The sequence below is a fragment of the Parambassis ranga genome, chromosome 24 (genome assembly GCF_900634625.1).
Source record: "Parambassis ranga chromosome 24, fParRan2.1, whole genome shotgun sequence".
Taxonomy (NCBI): Eukaryota; Metazoa; Chordata; class Actinopteri; family Ambassidae; genus Parambassis; species Parambassis ranga.
The window spans coordinates 7,219,802-7,242,287 of NC_041043.1; the positions used below are offsets into that span (position 1 = coordinate 7,219,802).

A 22,486-nucleotide genomic window follows, 5' to 3' on the forward strand; every position below is an offset into this window, starting at 1 on the left:
GTTATTGTTTTAAATGGACAAAGTGATGCTTTCATTTCACTGAATGCATTTTTTTTTGCTTTTAGTGCTACCTTGGCAAGTCTGTGGTATTGTCTCAGAACATATCTATAGAGTTCTTCATGTGGCATTAGCAGCATAAGGTCTGCAACGAGAAAAGGCGTATGTATGAGTAAGGTAGTTTGAGAAGCAGCATTCCAGCTACACTGAGAACTCACCAAATTTCTTCATGAAATTTCTTTCTGCACACTTCTGTGTCTTCGGGCTGTTTATCTGCAGAGGCTTTCCCGTTCCTTTCACATTTCACCGTTTCCCAATCACATACCTGTTTCAAGTCTTTCACAACATTTCCACACTGAAAGAATTGTCAGATCTTCCCATGTACACCCCTGTCTGATACTGTAAGCTTCAAACCAGGCATCATACAATCTAAGAAATCCTCGCTGCACATGTGAAGATGATGACATGGGCCCTGACAGCTCTGAAAAAAACAGGGTAGATACAGTGTTACATCCTTACAGGGTACGTATATACTGTATGTATACAAAGTTACTTGAATTGTATACAGGCACAATACTACTCTTGTAAGATATTAATGATGTTGTGAAAATTGTTAACAGTGTTCAGGGACACCATGTACATCCAGAGCAAATGGGAAAGTTCTGTTTCCAAGCAGAGCCCTCATTAAAGATTTATGTGACTTTTGCCTTGAATTGGTTATCAGGAAAAGCGGGGGAGGAGTGACAACGCAGCGTCACCCGATAAAGTCTCCCAACTCTGCACTTCTCACCACATCACAAGTGTTTTTTTAAAGACAAAAAACTCCAGTTTTGGATTCTCTCCCATGCATAAAGGAACAGGCTCCATTTTAGTCGCTGCAGATGTCCAGCAAAATTTACTACAACCAGCGAAAGTAATGCCCACTTATCTCTCTTGTACACAAATGTGGTCGATTTACAGGAATGCCTACTCCCTATTTAATATTTATGGTCAGATAAACTGGCAGGAAAGGATTTTTGAATGTGGAGGAGACACGGAGGGACCCAATTTTGAAATATGCATGAGTGCACATATGCAGCACAGGCTATTTTGATGTGCTCTGCAGCTCTGTGAGGAAATGAGGGAAGGTTGTGTCGCCACAGAGAAAATAGGGAACAAAAAAAAAAGTCCATAAAGATTTGTATCAGATATTTCTACCTCCAGTTTAGCAAAAAGTTCATCTTTAATCAATATCTGTGTGCAAGCATGGAGAAACGATGGATTTTCATTTCATCATCTTTACATTTGACTCTGCAGTGACCGATAAGTTCTAAGTCAGTTACATCTGAACCCTTGTAGTGTTATTTACTGATCATCATAGCATGTGTGTGTTTAAAAGTGGAGCATGTGCACACAGGGCAGTGTGGACTGTAATGTCTGCTGCTCCTGATCTGAAGATATCTGAAGATGTCATTGTGTAATTGCTTAATTATAACTGTATGCAAGTCGTTTTATATTGTTGACCTTGTTTAATTTCAAAATGTAGTGAATGCCAGATATATCAAAAAGCTAGTAATGTTAGCAGGTCAACCTGTATCTACACAGCACCAGGTTTTCAATGTATTCCCCAAAAGGTCCAGTTTTAAAGAACATGGCACAGCAGCCTAACCCTTATGTTTTCCACTGATAACACTGGTGCACCCATGCATAAAATTGCAGGTAACAACTTTTAAGGGTTAATGTTAAACATCAGACATAACTGTAGCACAGACCTGTAATGAGCAAATGTAATTTAATATACTGTTAAAATATGGTTGTGTAGTTTAGAAGTCGTTTGAGATTGATCTGTCATTTTCGATGAGTAGCTAATAAAGTGGTAACACACATAAGTTGTTTTGACAGTAGAGAACAGTGAATGCCAGGTTTCTAATTAATTGACATCAGACAGATGTGACAGAGTACAGAGTAGAATCTGAGTGTTGAGTGCAGTGGAAAGATATTTTTTAGACTGCTACCTCTTCCTTCTACAGAGACTTATTTGTTTGCTGGTGTAGTCTCCCTTTCACCACATATACTGCAGAACAGAGTAACATGAGCTGTTGAAGAGTGTGAGCTGTGCTGGTTTGTCTGACAGACATCTTCATGAATTGAGAGATTAAAGGAGAACATACTTGAGCTGGAGGAATGCAAAAAGAGGTTCTGCAGTTAATCCAAATGTTTATCCACTGTCACCTGTGACAGCACAGTCTCTCAGACTCACACAAATGTGTGGAAATGTGTGTTTGTGTGTGTGTGAATAACATAATACTGCCTTAAGAAGCGGTTATACCAACTCTACTCGGGGTGTCACTGAGACACAAAAGCTGCTCCAAAGTGTCAAGATATGACTTTGACTCTGGATGTTTTCGCTGTCTGACATCTGTGATGGCAAAAAAATCTGTGTTCCCTTACAGATTTGCTCACTTCCTGCTACATCGTTAACATTAACATTATTATGTGTAATGTTGGCTTCTCAGGAAATTGAATCTTTGCATCCATGTAGCAGATGTACACCGAGATGCAGAGCTGAGCCTAACAGGCTGCCTGTAATGCTTTGTGTTATCTTTCTATCCATAAAGGTCACAGATGTATGCTGAACACCATAATATACCAATTGTCACAGTTTCCATGCCAGTACTGTTGAATTATATGCAACACCATTGATCGGTGGTGCCTTGGAGAATAACAATATATGGAATACAAGAATGAATGCAAATGCACGGCGGCGTTTGGAGAATGTTGACATGATTGTAATATTTGTATCTGACACGCGTCAGAAATAGGATTCTCTGCCTGCCGACACTGATTTCAAACGTGAGGAGGAAGATGGTGTCAAGGAGGTGTGTGTCACTCGTCTCTCCTTCAGCGTGCAGCTTGGCAGGCATCACAATGTTTTGCACATTCAATTTCCTGTGTTTAAATCTGACACGCAGGTTTTGTTTTCGTTTCCCTTTACCAAACTGAATATGATAATGTCACTTGGGAATTGCTAGATGAAAAGATTTCCATGGTGCCGTCAGCTTTTTTTTTTCGCTGAGGAGATGAATTGAACAGTAGACGCAGGGTTTGGAACCAATACAGCATGCATTATAATGAAATCATCTTCGTTTTCTTTGCTTTCTGAGAAACTAAGCTTTGAAAATGGAGTTTGCAAACCAAATTGGATTAGAAACGCTGGATATTTTGTTAGGTATCTCTCCAATTTCACAGTGTGTGTTTGCGTGTGGGGCTGTGTGTGAACCTGCTTCTGCACTGCAGGATTCCTCGGTCTGTATTATCAACATTAATGCGGGTTCAAAGCCTCTTTAGCTCCTTAAAAACCGACACAATTCTGCTTTATCTGTTAAGTTCTCTGACCCTTCCATTGTACCAGAAGCTGCAGTTTCATGTAGACCACTTGTTCTCTATTTCTACACTGCTGATTGAAACCTTTTGTCCAGGTGTCTTAATTATTTCAAGCAGACAGATGCAGTCTTTTGATACACTGGAACAATGTGTGCAGTGTAGGTTGATCACTGAAGGTGGCACAATCAGGTGAATTTTAGATCTGTACCAGCGTGTTACCAGAGTAACACACTCAGGTTTACAGTACATTCACTGGAGATGCATAACAACAATTTATAGCTCAAGTGTGGGCATTGAAAAAAAAATCTATTTAAAAATCCATAAAATCCTGCCTTTGGGATTACATCTCAAAAAGCACATCAATATGACAAGCAGAGCCATAACCCACAGTAAATATGTCAGGGTTCGTTCCAGCAGTATGCTGCAGATCTTAACAGGGTGCTGTACTAATGTACATTTGTTCTTATCAACTGTTGTTTGCTCTCTTCCCAGCTTTGAAAAAGGGACGATTCTGGATCACTCCTGACCCCTACCACAACGATGACAACATCCAAATCGGACGTGAAGTCAAGATATCCTGTCAGGTATTCTTAAACAGAACCACCATGGCTTAGTTATCTATTGTTGTGACAAAAAAAATGACTAAGAGCTGTATGTCCTAGGTGGAGGCAACGCCACCAGAGGAGCTGACGTTTAGCTGGCTGAAGAACGGCCGTGCCCTGCGGAGCTCCGAGCGGATGGTCATCACACAAACAGACCCCGACATATCACCCGGAACCACCAACCTGGACATCATAGACCTCAAGTTCACAGACTTCGGCACATACACCTGCGTGGCGGCGCTGAAGGGAGGAGGCATCCCTGAGATCAGCATTGACGTCAACATCTCTTCCACAACTGGTGAGCCTCACAACCCTTTGTGTCAATGACGCATCTACACACCTCCCTAACACGCATGACACACACAGACTTCTCAAAGCTATTTTTGCCTTCAACTTGTGACTTACTTTATTGTCTTATGTGTATAGATTTAACTATCAGTCCTATCCAATGATCTTAAACTTGTCGTTCAAAACCAGAACTATAATTTGTACAATGTAATATCATCATCAGTTGTTTGACATAAGCTCTTAAATTGAAAAGGTGAAGATAGAAATTACCATCTGTTAGCACTCACATGTGACAGGGACAAAAATAACTGATAACCTTCAGGTTTGTCTCAACAGCAAAGTGTTAAACACACGGTATAATTGAAGAGGAAAATGCTGTCTGATGACAAGTGTTCTGTCTGTTTCACTGATTGGATGATAATAATAATATCAAATAAGATCTTCAGTGGTTTCTATCAGTGCAGGTAGACTTTAGAGTTTTTTACATATCTGCTGCTAAGTGTACAATAACAGTGAATATTTTACATATACAGAGACATTTTTCACTTTACTGTGATTTTATATTTACATATAGAGCACGCTCTTTTGTATAGCCGCCAAGATGGCTATGTATTGTGATCAGTGGTGGAGGAAGTACTGAAGCTTGGTACTTAGGTAAAAGTACAAATACCCAGCAAAATATATACTCAAGTAAAAGTAGAAGTGCTACATCAACAATCCTACTTAAATAAAAGTATTCATGTACTTAAAGTATTAAAAAGTAAAAGTACTCACTCACTGAATACATATATTTGATTTCCATTGCAAAGGATATCTGAACAGGTTAAAATAATAAAAGAAAATCATCTTACAATTAAAATGGACATTTACATTTTCAGTACAGACATCTTTGAAATGTACCCAGAAGCAGCTATGGACAGGTCTGTGTGTCATGAAGCTGTGGGCATCAAGTGAACAGAGAGACTGGTAATAAAAAAACAGGCATTCACCATTTTTACTGTGGAAGTATTCCTGCTTAGATTAATGTTATGATTAATGTTTATCAGACATTAATGGATGGATTTGTGTTAGCAGACAGTAGCTAACTAGTCAGCTAACTGAGCCAGTGCACCGGCATCATGAATGAGGCTCATTATGGAAACACAGCTCACAGCGTGACACCACCTCCATGCAGAGTCTGACCTCACATCAGTCCAGTAGTGCAGTCCGGCACAGTTGTATGAACACAACTGTATTCATAAATGTACTTGTAATTACAGACATTGTAAAAATTTGTAGTGGAGTAGAAAGTACAGATACTAGCTGCAAAATGTAATGGAGTAAAAGTATAAAGTATTCAATATTTTTAAGTAAAGTATAAATACATACAAATTTACTTAAGTACAGCAATGAAATACAAATACTTAGTTACATTTCACCACTGGTTGTGATTCATTAACTATTTGTAAGTCTGTCCAACAGCAGGCAATGCCAACTAGGTCAAAGTGAACAAGAAGTTCCGATCTTACTTATTACATAATGATGGAAGTCTTATGTCAAAACATCAGAAGATGACATCTTAAATTCATGTTTTTCTGTTGAATGTGGTTGAGAATCATTAAACCTCTTTTCTCTAGGTCATTTCTACAGTATACAGATATTTATTTTATATATTACAGTATCAGTTGCATTGTATTGCAACAACCGTTCAACAAGATGCAATTGACTCCATCCGTCAACCAATCAGACACTAAACATCCATTTTCCCTCCATTTAATTGGCTGCTTCCACCATTGTTCAGACTAACATTTGTATACATGTAAAAACAGCATGTTGGTAACACAGCATACCAGTCCACTGTGTCTACTGAGCTGCATCATTGTAGTTTTACTCACGGCATGTTTTGAGCTAATCTCAAAGAAACAGGAATTATTCATTATCTTCTGCACTGCTGTACATTAGTTGATTCCAAAGAAGACAGCAAATATGTGAGAGAATCTACTGTCAAGCATCTGTTTTTTGTCTATTGTTTAGATTTTAACATCAATCAACAGCCTCACCATCAGAGAGAGGCAACAAAGGAGAGCCTGGCATTTTAGAAGATGGCTACACAGCACATTTAGTAAAGTTTACAGGGCGTTTTGTGTTTACTTATTTCCTCCAGGCTTTACAATAGCAGTGAAATGCAGCGGTTAGAGACAAAGCAATAACATGTGTAATGGGACAGAAATGGTGGTCTTTATCTGTAATCTCCAGTATAAGGTCAATCAGTGAGCAGCACATGTGTGGTAATGCTCCATTGTCACCTCGCATCACTTCACTGTCCACTGACTCCACTCAGGGATGTGACCCAATCAAATCAACGAAGACTCCAAGATTGGGAGTCTCCTGCATTTCCATTGTGTGGGGGGTGCGGGTGGTGTGTGTGTGGGGGGATGGTGTGTGTGTGTGTGTGTGTGTGGGAGGGGGGGGGGGGATTCCCACATGCCGTTGCTGCTGGCTCTGTAGATATCTGTTTTTCTTTGAATTTACAGGCATTCTGTTCAGTTCCGATAAGTGAGTGTTGGGTCGTGCAGTGTATTCTACCTCAGTGTTACATTTTTAGCAAGCTGTGATTCCCCTTTTACACACACACACACACACTTGCTCAGCCTTACCTATTTCCTCTGTCTTGCACACCTTGCTGCCACTCATAGTGTGAACAAGAAAGCAGTGTGTCAACCTCGGGTGCATAATTATTGTTAGATAATCCTTTGATAATCCCTGCGCTATAAAACAGTGGGATCAATCGCATCTGCCAAGATTGTTTCCTCATTATCTTTTAAGCAGTGCAGTCTCTTCTTTTGGAGTGCCTGGGCGATGCCAATGCATTAACACAGATCCTTTAATGTGCACAAAAAAAAAAATGCTGCTGCTGTCTGACTGAAAAAATAACCGAAGAAATAACTGGCTCCATTGTGATCATGTGAAATGAAAGGTTTCCTTAAGGCTTAGATTTGATTGCTTCTTAAGCTTTCATTGTTCCAGTCAGATGTGTGGGTATGAAATATTATGAAAGAATTGCGTTGTCACAGAGCTGTTGCTGTCACAGGAAATAACATACCGAATTTTGTTTCTGCCTGATACCATTCCTGCAGCTTTACCTGGAAGTGACGGGACGGTTCCTGTTATGTGTAGCATTTTTTTTTCTTCCTTCAGATGGATGTTGTGAGTCAGAGCTGTGTATAGCTACAGTGCACCAAAGTGCCCTGTGCCTCTGCCTTGCCGTACGCCTGCAGCCTGTTATGGGGTGAATAAGCCCTGTTTTTGTTCCTCTGCCTGTTCTCCTGAAGGGAAAAAGCCCGAGCTGCAATTAGAAGTCTTAATAAAAGTGTTTAGAGGAGATTACGCTGTGGGTCTGCCAGGGTTTCGTGCTGGGGAAGTGTTTGGAAAGCGTTTGAGCCTAAAGTGTCTCTAGTCTGAACACTGTGGAGCCCTGCTGGCTGTTCCCCGCACTGGCTCCAGTTCCAGATACCAACCCAGGGCTTAGCCCTCACCCAGCCCAAAGCACGTCTTCATAAAAGAGAATATTTATTATCTTCCATTCTTTCAACTTTTGATGAACACAGATGATCATGATTTCTGCCTTTTTTTACAGAAGAGCACAAATATTTACTGTTGTGACACGCTCATTAAATAACTTCTCTTCTCGTCAGTCGAGATTGCGGCGCTAATGCTTATTTATGAGCGTGGTCTGGAAACAAGGACACAGACCTCCCCCTTTTGGATGCTGTCAATATTAAAAGCCACAAGACACAGGAACAGCTGAAAAGAGTTACGAGCATTAGTGTAAAACATCCCATAAACTTCTAACAGCAGCTAGCAAATGAATCCTTTCATCACCCTGTTTTGTTAAATGTGTACTTTGTGGATGTGTGTAGCTGGATTATTGTTAGATAATGTGATTATTGTCATTTCGATGGCTGTGACTCTGAAATGTTATTTGAATTCTGCTTGGTACTACCACTGGGACATTTTAGAGATAAAATTTTAATAGCGTATGGAGTTATTACGGATGGATTCTTGACATTTAAAGCCAGTTTTCAACACTGATAGCCACTTTGCTGATGGCTGATAAGCTGATACCCGCTTATTGCACTCTCTGTATCATAATTACTGTGGAGTGGTGTCTAAACTACACGTAGAGAGAGAACTCTGTTGATACATGTTAGATTCTGCAAACGACGCTGCTCTGTCTGATGGATGAACACAAAGTAAGTATTAAGACTGAAAGTCACCTCTCGTGTGTGGAGGATAAATCCTTCCTTGATGAGCCCCTCAATTAGCATCCCGCTCACACCTGAAATCCTGGCACCACCCAGTGTTTCTGTCAATCTTACGAATCGCTGCAGTTAATGAATTAAGCAAATCAATTAAGTGCTCAGTTGATTAAAAAATGAGCTGGTTTGATAAACACACACACAGACAGAGAGAGAGAGAACTGCATTTTTTTTTTGCTGGAATGAATCTGAGTCATCAGAAGCTCATGGCAAGCCTGCTCATCTCTGTCTTCTTTTTAACAGTCCTGTTGTCTGTTTGATGCGGACATACCCTGAGTGACTGTGCCACATTGGACTCTTAACAGGGACAGCATGGCCGCTGGCTGTTGCCCTCTGCATTGTATTTATTCCTTCAGCAAATTCACTGAACCTGATAAAGAGTAACCTGGTTTTGCACCCTGACTCACCTACAGGGTGAAAAAGTTCAACTGCTGTAACAAGTAGTTTTTCTGCCCGTTTATTCATGTGATGTGGACATAATGTCATGGTTGATGTTGCATTGAATGTGTTGATTCTCTGGGTAGCATAACTGACATTAGATTTTAGGTAATTAAGCAAAATATTTGGTCAGAATGACCTGCAGCTTTCTGTTCTCACACACCATATATGATATTCTTGTCATGTTTTAAACTGATTGCAGAGTCTTTGATATGCAGTTGATGGTTAAGCGGGTGATGCGAGGCCAAAGCTGCATGCCTCAGTGACGGCATTCACCACAGCTAATGATCCAAAAACAGGAATATGCATCGTTCTTGTATACAGTTCCTCAATGTACTGTTGTTGTCTTTGACTGTTCATTCTCTGCCCTATAAACCTCTGATGTTATTCTGGACCATGTTACGGTTAGTGAGGAAATACTACGCAGTACATGTGCTTTTAGTGCTTAACCTTTATCTTACATTAAGCATGTATGTCACAGCCTTGACAGTTTTATTGTAGGTAGTACTAATGAAGTATTCCTACCTTCCTTTCCTTCTGTTGTTGTGTTAGAGAGGCCAAAACAGTTCCTCCACTCCACTCCTTCCAGTTATTGTCACATTCACAGAGACAGTGTTCTACCAATAGGGCAAAAAAGGTCACCTGTCTGTCATTAGCTTCCTGAGGAGCGATAAAAATGCAAATCAGGAAAGCTGGAAACTGAACGTCTGCAAAGTAACTTTGAAAATCTTTGTTGGGGTTTTTACTGACATACAGATGACGCCTATAACACAGGCCGCATCATATTCCACTCGCTGAGTTTGGAGGCTGATGGAGGTTCAGATACAAGCCCAGTGAGCTGTGAATTGAGAAGAAGGAGCTTAACAGCTGTCCCACAGCTGGGATGCTGTCCTGAGAAATCTGCCATACGACAGCAGTAGATGTCAGAGTCATGCCACTTCTAGAATGATGTATACAGCAGCTTGGCAGCGTGTGTCAGCACAACACCTGTGAAAATCTGTGTAAAGAAAAACCAGCAAACAATCACATGTGAGAATCTTTAAGGCCAATCAGAGCGTAGCAGGCAGAGGTGTAGTCTGACACTGTAGGACCACGCTGACCAGTTTTCACTTTGTGCTAAGTCTATAAAATATGTTAATAACAAGAGATAACATATTACATTATGCCAGGGTGTACCTGCCTATAGCCTAAACTGCACCACCTGCAGTCATACTTTATGGAGGTGGCCATCTGGGAAATCACCTCCCTGTCCAGCTGGGAAAATCCAGGAGGGAGACATGAATAAGAAACACTCTCCCTCCCTCATTAACTACTGTCATGGCACCTTGAGCGATGTACATAAACTCTGGTCCTTCTCTGGGAGTTGCTCACTGTTTAGTGGTCCTGCTGGATGTGTGTATTTGTTTCAACCGGGCATCTTTTTTACTCTGCCTGGTAGGGTAAATGTTCGAGAAAAAAAAAAAAAAAACATTACACAGAGCAGGGGGACGACAAATCAAACCTGCTGAAAGTATGGAAAGCCTGCTGCTTTACAATCACATCCACATGACCTCATAGGATTGATTGTAAGATCAGTTATACAATCTCAGGGGGACTCGAAAATGTGCACTTGTCACAGTGGTCAGTTGTGTGCTGTTGTGGTCTATCACAACAGTGAGTACTGAGCCAATTTTAACACATCTGTGGACATTTATTACACATCAGCAACTCAGTGTGGATGTAGTCACCCCCCACTCACACACACACAGAAATGCACACAGTTTCACAAACATGTCTGCTGTGGACCTTCGGGACTCCTCACTCTGTCCCCAGAGGTCCAGGACTTAGAGGAACACAGAGTCCTGTCACATTGTGACCAACCCATTGGCTCCAAGCTGTCTGAGCTCACACTCTCACATACAGGCACACTCTGCAGGACTTGCAGTAAAAGTGAGAACGCTATGTTGCCATGGTGATAGGGAGTGATGTCATTGCACTTACCCAAAATGGGGGCAGTTGGAGTGTTTATTCTCAAAGACATTTGTGCACATTTCTTTGCTGTAAGAAAATGCACAGTGCCAGATATTTCCACGTTTGCTCACATGGCCCTGTGTCTGCTGCGGCGTGGATAGAATCTGCTGAAAGGCTCCAGCTGTCAGCCTTAACAGTTGGAAGATCATTCCAGCTGAGGCCCCAGAGATGTGCAGCGGTACAGAGGCTAAACTAGGAGGTCCAGTCCCAATTTAGGTCCATCAAAGTGCGCACACATAGATGCAGTGTTTTAGGTCAACAACAACAAGAAGCTTCCCATTGAGTAACTGAGGCAGGATCACAGCATGGTGTCCCCCATGGGAAGGAAAAGAAACACTCAGCTACACACACATGCACATGCAGAGACATAAAACCACATAGACACTGCACAGGCATACACACGCAGCAGGCTTGCCCTGCAGGCATCACTGGCATTTGGATGGCTTTGGCACAATGAGAGCACAGTGAAGACCAGTCGCAGGCTCTCTGCCACACTGAGAATCTCAGTGGTCAGTCTCACACACATAGGCACGGTAAGAGAGAGGATGAGGAGAAGGAAATACCGAGTAAGTAAGAGAGGGAGATGAGCAAGTGTCTGCATGCATGTACGCCTGTTTGCGTTTCCATGATGGTGTGGAGTCAGACAATGGCAGCTGATAGCCAGTATTTGCACTGCCAAACCCAAGAGGCAGACAACTGTAATTGTCTGCCTAATCTGTAGAAGTGGAGAGGCCAGGTGTAATGATGGCAGCTCAGTGAATACACCTCTTCTCCACACACTAATGGATGCTTGCTGCTCCCCTCCTGTCCTGTTTCTGTCAATTCACCACTTCAACTGTTTGGACCCAAGGAAATGTTCAGAAAAGTGGAGATATATACTGTGGAAAGAAATATGTCAGCAGCTTGACACCTGACTGCTTGGATAAAAAAACAGATGGGAATAAAATGTGTGTGTATGCACAATGTGTCTCAAAAGCATTTTTGCTGCTCTTTTTGCTGCCAAACACAAGTGCCAATACTTATCTGTGAATGGACTGTCTTCATTATTCAGCGCTAATGACAGCAATATGATTCTGCAGTACTTACTAATAGTCTGGTTTATGTGAGGGATGATTATTTGTTCATCTTATTGGAGCAGCATTTGCACATACTGTGTAATAATAATGTGCAAAAACAGCAGATCAAACACTCCAAGCCAAAAACATGACTGGCTTCAGAAGGGGGAAACTGTATTATAAAATATAACTGAATGCTAAGTATTTAGGAGACGAGTGGTCAACACAATACAAGCTTTGTATTGTTTGTATTAAGCAAAGTCCTTTTAGGCATGTCAGACTGACTTTTCAGCTGCTGTTCCTGGAAATTGCAGCAATTCATGTTGGCAGTCTGTGAAATGATGGCTCAGATTTCCTGTTGAAGGTTTTTGTACAGTCAATCACACAACAGTTGTGTTGTTGTGGTGACACAACACTGACACTTAACAAGCTTCAGCCACTCAGTGGGTGTAACATCAATTACTTCTGCATCTCTTGACATCACACTCATACCCTCTATCTGATGATTTCAATAATAATAATAATAATAATAATAATAATAAACTTTATTATTATTATTATTATTATTATTATTAGTCAAATAAAGCAGCCGTTTTACATGCTGTGTTGCATCAAATGACTTTGTGGGTGAGCAGACATAAACACAGACTATCCATCTTTTGCCTTTTAGCATCTTCCAGTGTTTGTTTTGGAGCCCACAGCTTTATGAGGGCTAAAGTGTGGTACTGTTTGGATATCTATTTAGACACTTCTCACCAGGGACTTTAAAAACTGCACTTTATGCAGCTTTGCTCTTATTGAACTTTGAAATATTTCCACAAATGAGATGAGAAAGGATCTCTGTAGATTTGCAGCTTTTCCTGAACGTTTGTTTTGCTCTACTGTAGAATCAACAATGACCTAATTTTACTTTTTGTGCATAAGCTATGATTTCCATTTTTGCATGTGATAAGCACAACCTAAGAGAAGAGAGTGCATGTTAAGCCTTTTTTTCCTCTACGAGTGAGACTTGTCTATGATTCAGGGTGAAAAAAGGACACAAAGAGTAACTGAAAGCAGGACTCTTACCTCTCACCCAGGCAGAAATGGGGTCAAAAGAAATATAGCTGGACCCTGCTTCGTTTTTCCTTGAGATTGCTTGTGATTTCATCACTGTGAAACTTCAATGTGGCTTGACTCCATTCCAGCGGCGGTATTGTTTGGGCAGAATGACAGTGATTCGAAAATCATCAGGGAAGCACGACACGGTTTCATCATTGCTGAGGAGATTTTGGAATTGCTGGCTGTAAACTATTTTTGGGAGCCGTGCTACAAAACAGTCTTGGAGTCTGCTGATGGTTTGGACTCACACAAACAACACATAATACACATACACAGCACTCTAGGAGCCGGTGCAATTTGCCAGGTTTACTAATTAAACAAATTTACTTGGCCAGCATGCTTGATGAGCAACCACACTGCATCATCCAACCTGCTAGATTTCCTGCTTTCCAAACTTAGAACAGACGTATGCACACACATGCACATACAAACACATTTAGCACTTTGCAGTCGTCCTTCATCTTTTTCATTCTTTCATTCTTAACTAGGCTTTAGAAACGAGAATCGCTTGTTCATGAAAATATATATTTACAGTGTGTGTGTGTGTAGATTTTAGGATCTGAGATATGAATAGCAGTGAAGCTAGAATATATCCTTTGGGAGTGTTCTGTTGTAGATGTTCTGAGTCAGAGTATACGGTGCTTGAAGATGCTCAGTAGCTGTACGAGGAGGAGGGTATGGATGTAAAAAGCTCTTCAGAGAGCTAAGAGAGTGCTGGGAATGATGTAAGTGATAAAGCTGAAAGTATAATAGTGGTTAAAAACATGCTGAAAATAATTTTGTGATGTGTGATATGATGATGAATCTTATGATGAAACAATAATAGCATATTAGTAGTAAAGTTAACTTTCAACATGCCAGATATTATTTAGTAAACCAGAGGAATGCTACAACAGCTCTTTGGATTTTGTGTGAGGATGTGTCACATGGCTGAGTATGGGCTGCTCTTTTGGGTGTCATTAACATGTCTTCAATAATGTCTCTACACAGCTTCTTTCTCCTGTAATAGTGGCATCCTTTGTACATGTGATTGTTGTGTTCAGTTGAATTATTATTGTAATCAGTTTCTGAGAAATCAGAGCGCTTATAATATAATATAATTTACGGTAATTTTGGTTCTTTTGGTACCACAGAGTGTGTTTTTTTTTAAATTATGGTGAAAATAGGGAGTCTCATGACATCCTAGAGCTAGAAAGTGTTGATCAATAGCAGCTTAAGTTATATTCATCAAAGTGTTTTGTTAAGCTGCGAGGCTAGCCTTATTTCTGCAAGGCCTAGCTGGGTCCCTCTGCCTCTAGCCTTTGTGCTAAGCTTTATTGCTTATGGATGTATCTTCATACTTATCAATGCACTTGATATGGTACCAATATGTAAAGTTTTAGATTATCCATTGATTTTTTGCTGAGGGTTTACAGATTGAAATCAGACTCTTTAACCTTTATTCTTGTGTTTCTTTAAAATGGATGGGAATGCACACTTTTAGCTCTGTAAGCATATGTCCTGTATTCTTTTGGCCTTTTGGTGGGTGTGTTTGGTTGAATATGGCTCATTGATTATTTGCATTTGTTTGTCAGCGCTTCATTGCATTGTTCATTGTTTGCCATTGCTCGAAAACATTACACTGCTGTCCTTCATGATGGTTTTGCATAGTGTACATGCTCAGACTGTCTGGTCCCAGCTGTTAGCCATTACTGCAGCTAATCTTCGCATGGTCCGTCCATACAAGCTGTGTATGTCGCTGAGCCTCAGCTTCATTGACATTGCAATGTGGATGCTCATTCGCTTTCCCCCCGCCATACCTTTTTCGCCACTTCTTCCCCCAAAGTTGACCATTTCCTCTTACCTCGCTTGCTGACTTTCTAGAGCCCCATATCAGTCCCTCCTTTGTTTTTCTCTTTCTTAGTTCCCCCCAACCTGACAGTCCCACGGGGCAAGTCCCCCCTGGTGGCCCGCGAGGGTGACACAGTGGAGCTGGAGTGCCTTGTTTCAGGAAAGCCTAAGCCCATCATTCTGTGGTCGCGTGCGGATAAGGAGGCGCCCATGCCGGATGGGAACATGCAGATGGAAAGCTACGATGGTGTGCTGCGGATTGTTAATGTGTCCAGGGAGATGACAGGCTCGTACCGCTGCCAGACCAGCCAGTATAATGGGTTCAACGTGAAGCCTCGGGAGGCCTTGGTGGAACTGATCGTACAATGTAAGTAGACAAACTCTGAGTACTTTGTGTATGTGTGTGAATGCATTTTATTGTAGCGGTGATGTGATGTGTGTTTCCACCTCTGCCGTGCCATTTGTCACTGTGAGATATTTTCTTTGTGTGTAGTGTAATTAATCTTTATGGGTTCTTGTTCAGTGTGACCAAAATTGAACATTCACCCATTTCTTTCCATTCACGCCCATCCAATTTCCTTCTGAAGGCTACGAAATTAGTCCAGTCCCCTGGTAGCCTCAGTCAGGTCTGGGAGAAAACCACTCGACTCCACCTCTTACACTAAAGGGAGGACTTTATCTGCAGAGTGTGAACTGGGCAGAACTAATATTAACAGAGGAACAAAGCTCGAGATGCTCATGTCCACACTTGTTACTGTCTGTTAGTGTGTATGTGTGTGTGTGTGCTCATATCACAGCATGCCACTTACACAGGCCCCTTTGACTCCCCGCTGCTGGCGCACATTGAGAAGCTCCATCCCCTTTTTTAAGATGTGACAGCTTAGTGACTAATTAGTGAGCGGCTAATTTATTCCAACTGGTACTCTTTTTGTGTTCATTTATGGACATTTGTATGGAATATTTCCAATGAACACCAGGGATTCAAAGCAGTGTCATTTACTGAAGCACTGGGGATGTTTTTTTCTCTTTCTGAAAAAATAAGAGGAGATGGATGTGGAGGAAATGAAAGCGGCCCATGCACGGCGCTTAGCATTCACTGGCAAGTGATTATAGGAAATAGAAAAACTGAGCCTCATAGATCCTATTGTTTTCCTCGTGGCCTACTTAGTTAATCCATACGTTCCTCTATTTCAACTTAGGCAAATTCTCCCTCTTCTGAAAAGAACCTGTGCAGCATTATGTCAATCCTTTGTGAAATACATGGCAATTAATTTGTGCTACCTGCCTATTCACCACTTAGAAAGTTTTCAGCAAGGCTTTGTGCATAATTTTACCCTCATTTTTTAAAGGGTTTTATTGTACCCTTAGCTGAGGCATTCCTGTTTCAGCTAGCTGTTACCCACTTCAGTGTGCTGAGAGAACTAATGATGAGCTTTGAAATGAGCTGAATTGATTTTGATTATGCAGAGGTTTGTGGCTTCACTACACACCAGTTCTAAAAACCAAAAAACTAAACAAAGGATTTAGATTCTAAGATGTCCTTCATTAAATTAGCAGAATTCAGTGGATCAGCTCCTGCCTTTTTGTTTTTTTTTTTGTTTTTTTTGGGCAAGGCCAAAAGTAGATTTGTCGAGCAGCTGCTCCATATTTTAACAAGAGCATAATAAAGACTCCCTTGAAGAATGAATGTTGCTACTTCCCCCGTTGCTCCATCTCACCAGAGAGCAGTTTGCTGTCACAAGCAGCAATAGGTCACTGCGACCGCACCTCCCTTTGCAGAGCAGCAGGGAGCGTACAGTGCACTCTGTCTAGTACTATGTTTTGGCGCAGCACTGTTATATGAGAGAAAAAAAAACTAATCAAGCCCTTTCTGAAGCCATTTGGTCAACAACAAAAGACAATTATCAAGAATTTACAGCAAAAACACGTAAAAAATTTGGATAAAACATAAAAATAAATCATTGCTGCCAGTGTTTTTCACTATCAAGGAAAGTAAATCCTGGTAAAAGACACAATTTGAAAACAAACACAGTGTCCACTGGATTGCATCTGTGTTAGGCTGGCAGAGCAAGGAGGGTGTCTACACCTGCCCTGGTGTTGTGTCCTGTTGTTTTCTGGAGATTGGCGTGGTGGTGTGTTCATTTGAGAAGGGACAATGAGATGAGACCTAGGACAGGTGAACCAAAGAGACAGAATGTGTCATGAAGAGCAGAAGGCAGGTAAGATGACAGAAAGGACTGTGGAGAAAGTAAAAAGAAATGTTAATCTGTTTCACTGTTAGAGTTTATTGAATCAGCAGCTGCCTGTGCTGTCTAAGTATAACAGGTGATTTTAAAGAAAGATGGATGGAAGATGATCCTAAATTGTTTTTAATTGGTATAACTAGCCTCTAAATGTATAGAGACAAACTCTCAAGGTTTCATTTTTATCACATTCTTTCTTGACCCAGTTCAATCCAAAGTAAGCTGAAAAAACTACAGTATTTTTAGGAAGCTAGCAGTTCTCATGAAGGTCTTCATCCCTGCAATGACCCCGTTTCAGAGAGGAGGCCAATATCACAGGCGCTTTCAGGCAAGATTCCCCTGCTGTGACATCCAGCCACGAAAGGTCAAATTTTATCACACACTGCTACTGCTCTCCCCCCACCTCCACACACACACACACACACACACACACTGTAGACAGTAGACAGGGGTCAGTTACAGAGAGTGTTTGTTGTTAGTGACACTCAGATGAAGAGGACATGCCTCAAGAGGCAAGGAGGGGGCTCACAGAGGCACCGAGGCCTCCGACTGAAGGACGTTCATGCCACTAAATTCAGCCCCTTTTCACACACACAGATTTGCCTCGGCATGTTGTTGCATCAAAGGTCAACACACCTGGTGCAAGCTGCAAAGCCTGTCTCTTCCTTTCAACACAATTTATTCTGAGAATGCATTTCTCATTATGTTTTATTATTTTAATAAAGCACCTCTTGTTCGCTGCAGCTCTCGTGCTGCATTTCCGTCTGATCTCCATCTTCAAAGCTGCACACAAAATAAAGAGACTTATTAAGGCGTTGGCAGTGATAAATCAGTCATTCATCCAGGTTTATGCTTCAGTCTATTATTTTGTCAAACTCTTTTTAGTTATTAATAGTTGGCATCAAAGTCTGTATTTAAAAAAGCACTTGAGTTGTTAATTGCCATGACAAACTTTGACTGTGTGTCCGCCATATGTACAACACGTACTCTTTACAAATTCCGTTTCTAAAAAATGTATAAAGATGCAGTGTAAAGTAAATAAAAGCAAAAATAAATGATTTACTAATTATTTTGTTAAAAAGAGTATTTTTAATATGTATCTATATTTAATTGGATGTTAGAAACACAGTTCAGAAAATGTTCGGCACAGACATGTTTGCCACGGTGTTACATCAGCTTTTATTCCTTCACCATATTTCATTCATAATGAGCCAAATTCTTCCAGTGGGTGACAGCTGTGGACTGCAGGCAGGCTAGTTCAGAACTAGTACACATCCATGCTGTTGGCATGTTGCTATGTGTCTGTCTAAAATAAGGACGCTCTTGGTCTTGTCTGGTTGGCACCTTTATGTGCCTCTATTACAGATTGCTGGGAGAACTCAGTGTCCACAATTTAATAAAAAAAGAATAAAAAATTAAAAGTTACATTGATCTAACCACGGTGCAGTTATCCATACAGTTCTGTAAGTCCCCTAATCTTTATTTCTAAAAGACTCATCCAGTCTGTAAGGCTTCTATTCTCAGCCAATCGGCTGACCTGTTGACCTGTTTTAGCACCAGTTTTTTTTTTCATTTTTACTTACATTTTACACAGTGTCCCGACTTGTTTGAAAACAGGGTCGTACCTCTATTTACTTTATTAACACCATCTGAAGCAGCTTTTGTCGTTTGTTACTTACGCAACTGTTGGTATGCACCCCCACCCTTCTTTCTGTTGGCCCGTCTCGTGGTGTGTAAGCACAAGCCAATCCCTCTGAGATCCCTTTTTCGCCTGCATTTCCAGGTCCCAGCGTGAGCCACCCGCCTTTGGTGGTGAGCCATGTGCAAAGCCGCGTTTAGTAACTTGATCAAGGGACTGAGGTACAGTCCTCTGAAGCAAAGAGCATTAGAGGCGTGAAGGAACGACTCTGGCAAGTCAACAGCTTTGATATGTAAAAACCTGCATCTGTTGGCTGGCAGAGGCAACGCCAGGAGGAGAGGTAGAGGCAATGGAAGACGTCTGCCTTCAGAGACGTAGCTCTAATAGAATTGCAAACGCCAAATCCCAAGCTGTGACACCCTAATGTTCTTAGTCAAACTGACTTGGCATGGTCCAGGGGCTTGAGAGAGGGAGTGAAAAACTGGAGAGAAAAATAGAGAAGGAAGGGGGTGTAGAGTGGTCTTCTGTCCTAGATACCACTGTCTGTCACAGTGAGACTTCTCAAGTTCTTCTTCTGCCCAGATGTACAGGAAACAGACTTCCCTTCTGTTCCTCCTCACGACACCCGCGACACCTGCCTGATGCAACTGTGCATTTGTCCCCTTGAGCAAGCAACTCACTATCTGGCATACATCAAAAAGGCACACTAGGATAAAGAGCTACTGCCTGGCTAAACGTAATGAGCAGAATTACACAATTATTGTTTTTAATTAATTTTCCTTTCTGCATTCAACGCCCGCAATGCTGGCCCCTGAGGCCCGCTCTAATGTGAATCATATTAGAACGGTTCACATTAGCCTAACGCCAACCTAACTTCTGCAAATTAATCTTTTGCATTACAGCAGAGCTCACACACCACATTTGAGGGAGGGGTGGTGGGGGGGGGGTGCTGAATTGATCGTCCGCATCAAATCCACAGCAGAAAAGGTCAGTGAGTATGTAGGTTGTAAACAGAAGCCGGCACACGGCTAAGACAAAATAATTCATAAGTTGGTCAATGACTGAACTAAACCTTTCTGCGGATCACTAGGCCACTCCTCGCACTGAAGAATCTACATTGATTATCATTAATTGTATATTTAGTTTTATAAATTATCCCAACGTTTTAATAACAGTATGGTAATGCAGATGGTGCTTAAGTTCATTGTTTGATTGCAGTAGCACGAGGGGAAGGGGGGGGCATTGATGCAGAGCAGTGATTCCCTGCATTATTCAACACAGAGACTCATTATAAATGAGATGAATCAGGGTTATCATTTCATATTCCGTATATATCTGTTTGACTTCCTAATGAATGTTTTTTTTTTCTATCAAGACTCAATATTGAAGCATGTTATGCTACAAAGGCTATTCTCCTACAAGAATGCGTGTGCTTCCATCTAAATACAAGGCCATTGTTTTTCTTTTATGCTCCCACGTTCAGCTGCCGATGGTGTGAAAAAAGTGACTCTTTTTTTTTTCACCTGAATGGAGCACTGGTACGTCACATGTTCATCCAGCAACTGGAGATTAATGGATGCATCACACAAGGCTTACTGAATGAAGAATATGCTATTTTAAAGTATAACTGTTTCTTTTTTATGCTTCATTGTGCATATATATTACATTTTAGAACTGAAATATACTGCAAACTATAGCAATATCAGCAGCTCTTAAACTTAAGACATCTGTCTTCTTAGAAAACACAGCATCTAAAGTTCTTGTCTTAGAGGTTGTCACGAGATTCCCCTCAGATTCATTTCAATGTATGTCCAAAGCCGAAGGAAGTAAAACAATCTGATAACTTTCTTCAAAAGCAGTCGATGTTGATGCAGATTTTTTCCTGTCATCCCTGCATTACCCCCACAGTTATCTTGCCCCCACAGATCTCACAGCTCTGCTCCTTCCTAAGCACTCATCTTTTTTCTTTTTTGAATGAATATGTGTTCACTTCAGTGCTGCATCAGATTTTTTTGAGTTTGTTCTATTTGCCCTATTTAGTATTTCTAGTTAGCCTACATATAAGGTGTTCAGAGAATAGTACTTGGGTTACATGTTACACAGACTAACCATCCACCACTGCAAATCCACCACATCAAGCTCAAGTCTGATTTCATTTGTTCATACCATTAAAATAATCTGACATCACACACCTCATCCAGCTACAGCAGTAACCAAAACTGTTCAGTCTATCAGTTAAAGATACACATGCGAGGACTACAGATAGAGCAGTGGGGAATAGAAGAGCATGGGCATGGATGAAGTCCAGTGTTAAATATAACATTTATTATGGAAAATAATGCAACAGTAGGCAGTCAGGTTCACACTGCAATCAGATCTCAGCCTGGTGTAAATGCACCCTGCACAATGATGTCACACTGTCAAAGGTCATCCGACTCCCCTGCAGCCCATACACACCCTACAGATAAAGGATCTCCTCTATTACTAACTGCAATAAAGGACATTTGGAAAATGTAGATTATTTTTAAATCGTGAAATCTACATGTATACGTTCTGCATGGTCAGTGTTTGTTTTGCCTTGTCTTAGTAACCCGCCTTTATTGTTCTATGACTCATTTTTAATATGAGTCAGCAACCAAGTTTTTCACACTGCACGATTCTATATTATTATAACAGCTTATGAAGTAGATTTTAAATGCAAGGCTCTTACTTGTAATGAAGTATCATTATATTATTGTATCATTACTTAGATTTATGTAAAAGATTGTTTTTTCCATCATCATCCAGTGTGACCTTAGAAAGAACTTTCAAATATAAAAGGATTTAAAAAAAAAAGGTACTTCTGATACTTCTCCAGCCGAACAGAAGGATTGCAGGCAGCCATGCACACTTCATGTGCACATGCATGGAGCACACAGTACAATCCATGCTTCCAGGCTGACCCTCAGGAGGTTCATGTCCTTCTCAGAAGCAGATAGACTCAAATTGAGGCTGAAGTTTATCGTAAACCAGTCAGGCAGTATTCCGATAATACAGCTGCACACAAACACACCGCAGCATGACACACGTGTGCAAACACACACACATGTGTTGCCTGGATGCTCGTGCCTTTGTTCAGGCCTTGTCCCAATGGATGCAGTCCATGTGGACCGTAGGGGAAAGGCCTCTGTGCTCTTAAATGTTGTTTTTCTCCACATTACTGTCAAGGTATCCACCGGTGACTGTTGATGGATTACTTCTCAGCCAGTGCTCAGGGCTTTCCCTCAGCCTGTGTGACTTACAGCAACTCTGAGACCTGGCTGCTACACTAACCATGGCGAGCACTGCTCGGGGAATATCACACAGGACCTTTTCGCCGCCTTCCTTCTCCTGTGCTCTGGGCAGCTGTTTCACAGGAAACGCACAGGGGGAGATGAGCCATGTGCCCTTGTTTTGGTTATATAAGAGTTTTTTTTCAGATTTTCTGTAGACCCAAACCCTGTCTTCATTTGTCTTTCTGTGTGAATGAAACTGCACTTACTGCAATTTGGTCTAGTGCCACTCAGGGAGCTAGCTGTAATTCAGTTTTGAACACAAACCTACAATTTTAATGTGATAAATAGCGTTTCAGATCCTTCTGTTT

General features: G+C 41.2%; 1 protein-coding gene across 1 annotated transcript in view; it reads left to right on the forward strand.

The window, feature by feature from the left end:
* Nucleotides 1-22,486, forward strand: part of LOC114429057 (MAM domain-containing glycosylphosphatidylinositol anchor protein 2) — a 98,229-nt gene that overhangs the window by 37,497 nt on the left and 38,246 nt on the right. Inside the window, exons 7-9 of the mRNA XM_028397906.1 lie at nt 3,853-3,944; nt 4,023-4,260; nt 15,056-15,349. Of these exons, the coding sequence (XP_028253707.1) occupies nt 3,853-3,944; nt 4,023-4,260; nt 15,056-15,349 (624 nt within the window). The remainder of the gene's footprint in view (nt 1-3,852; nt 3,945-4,022; nt 4,261-15,055; nt 15,350-22,486) is intronic.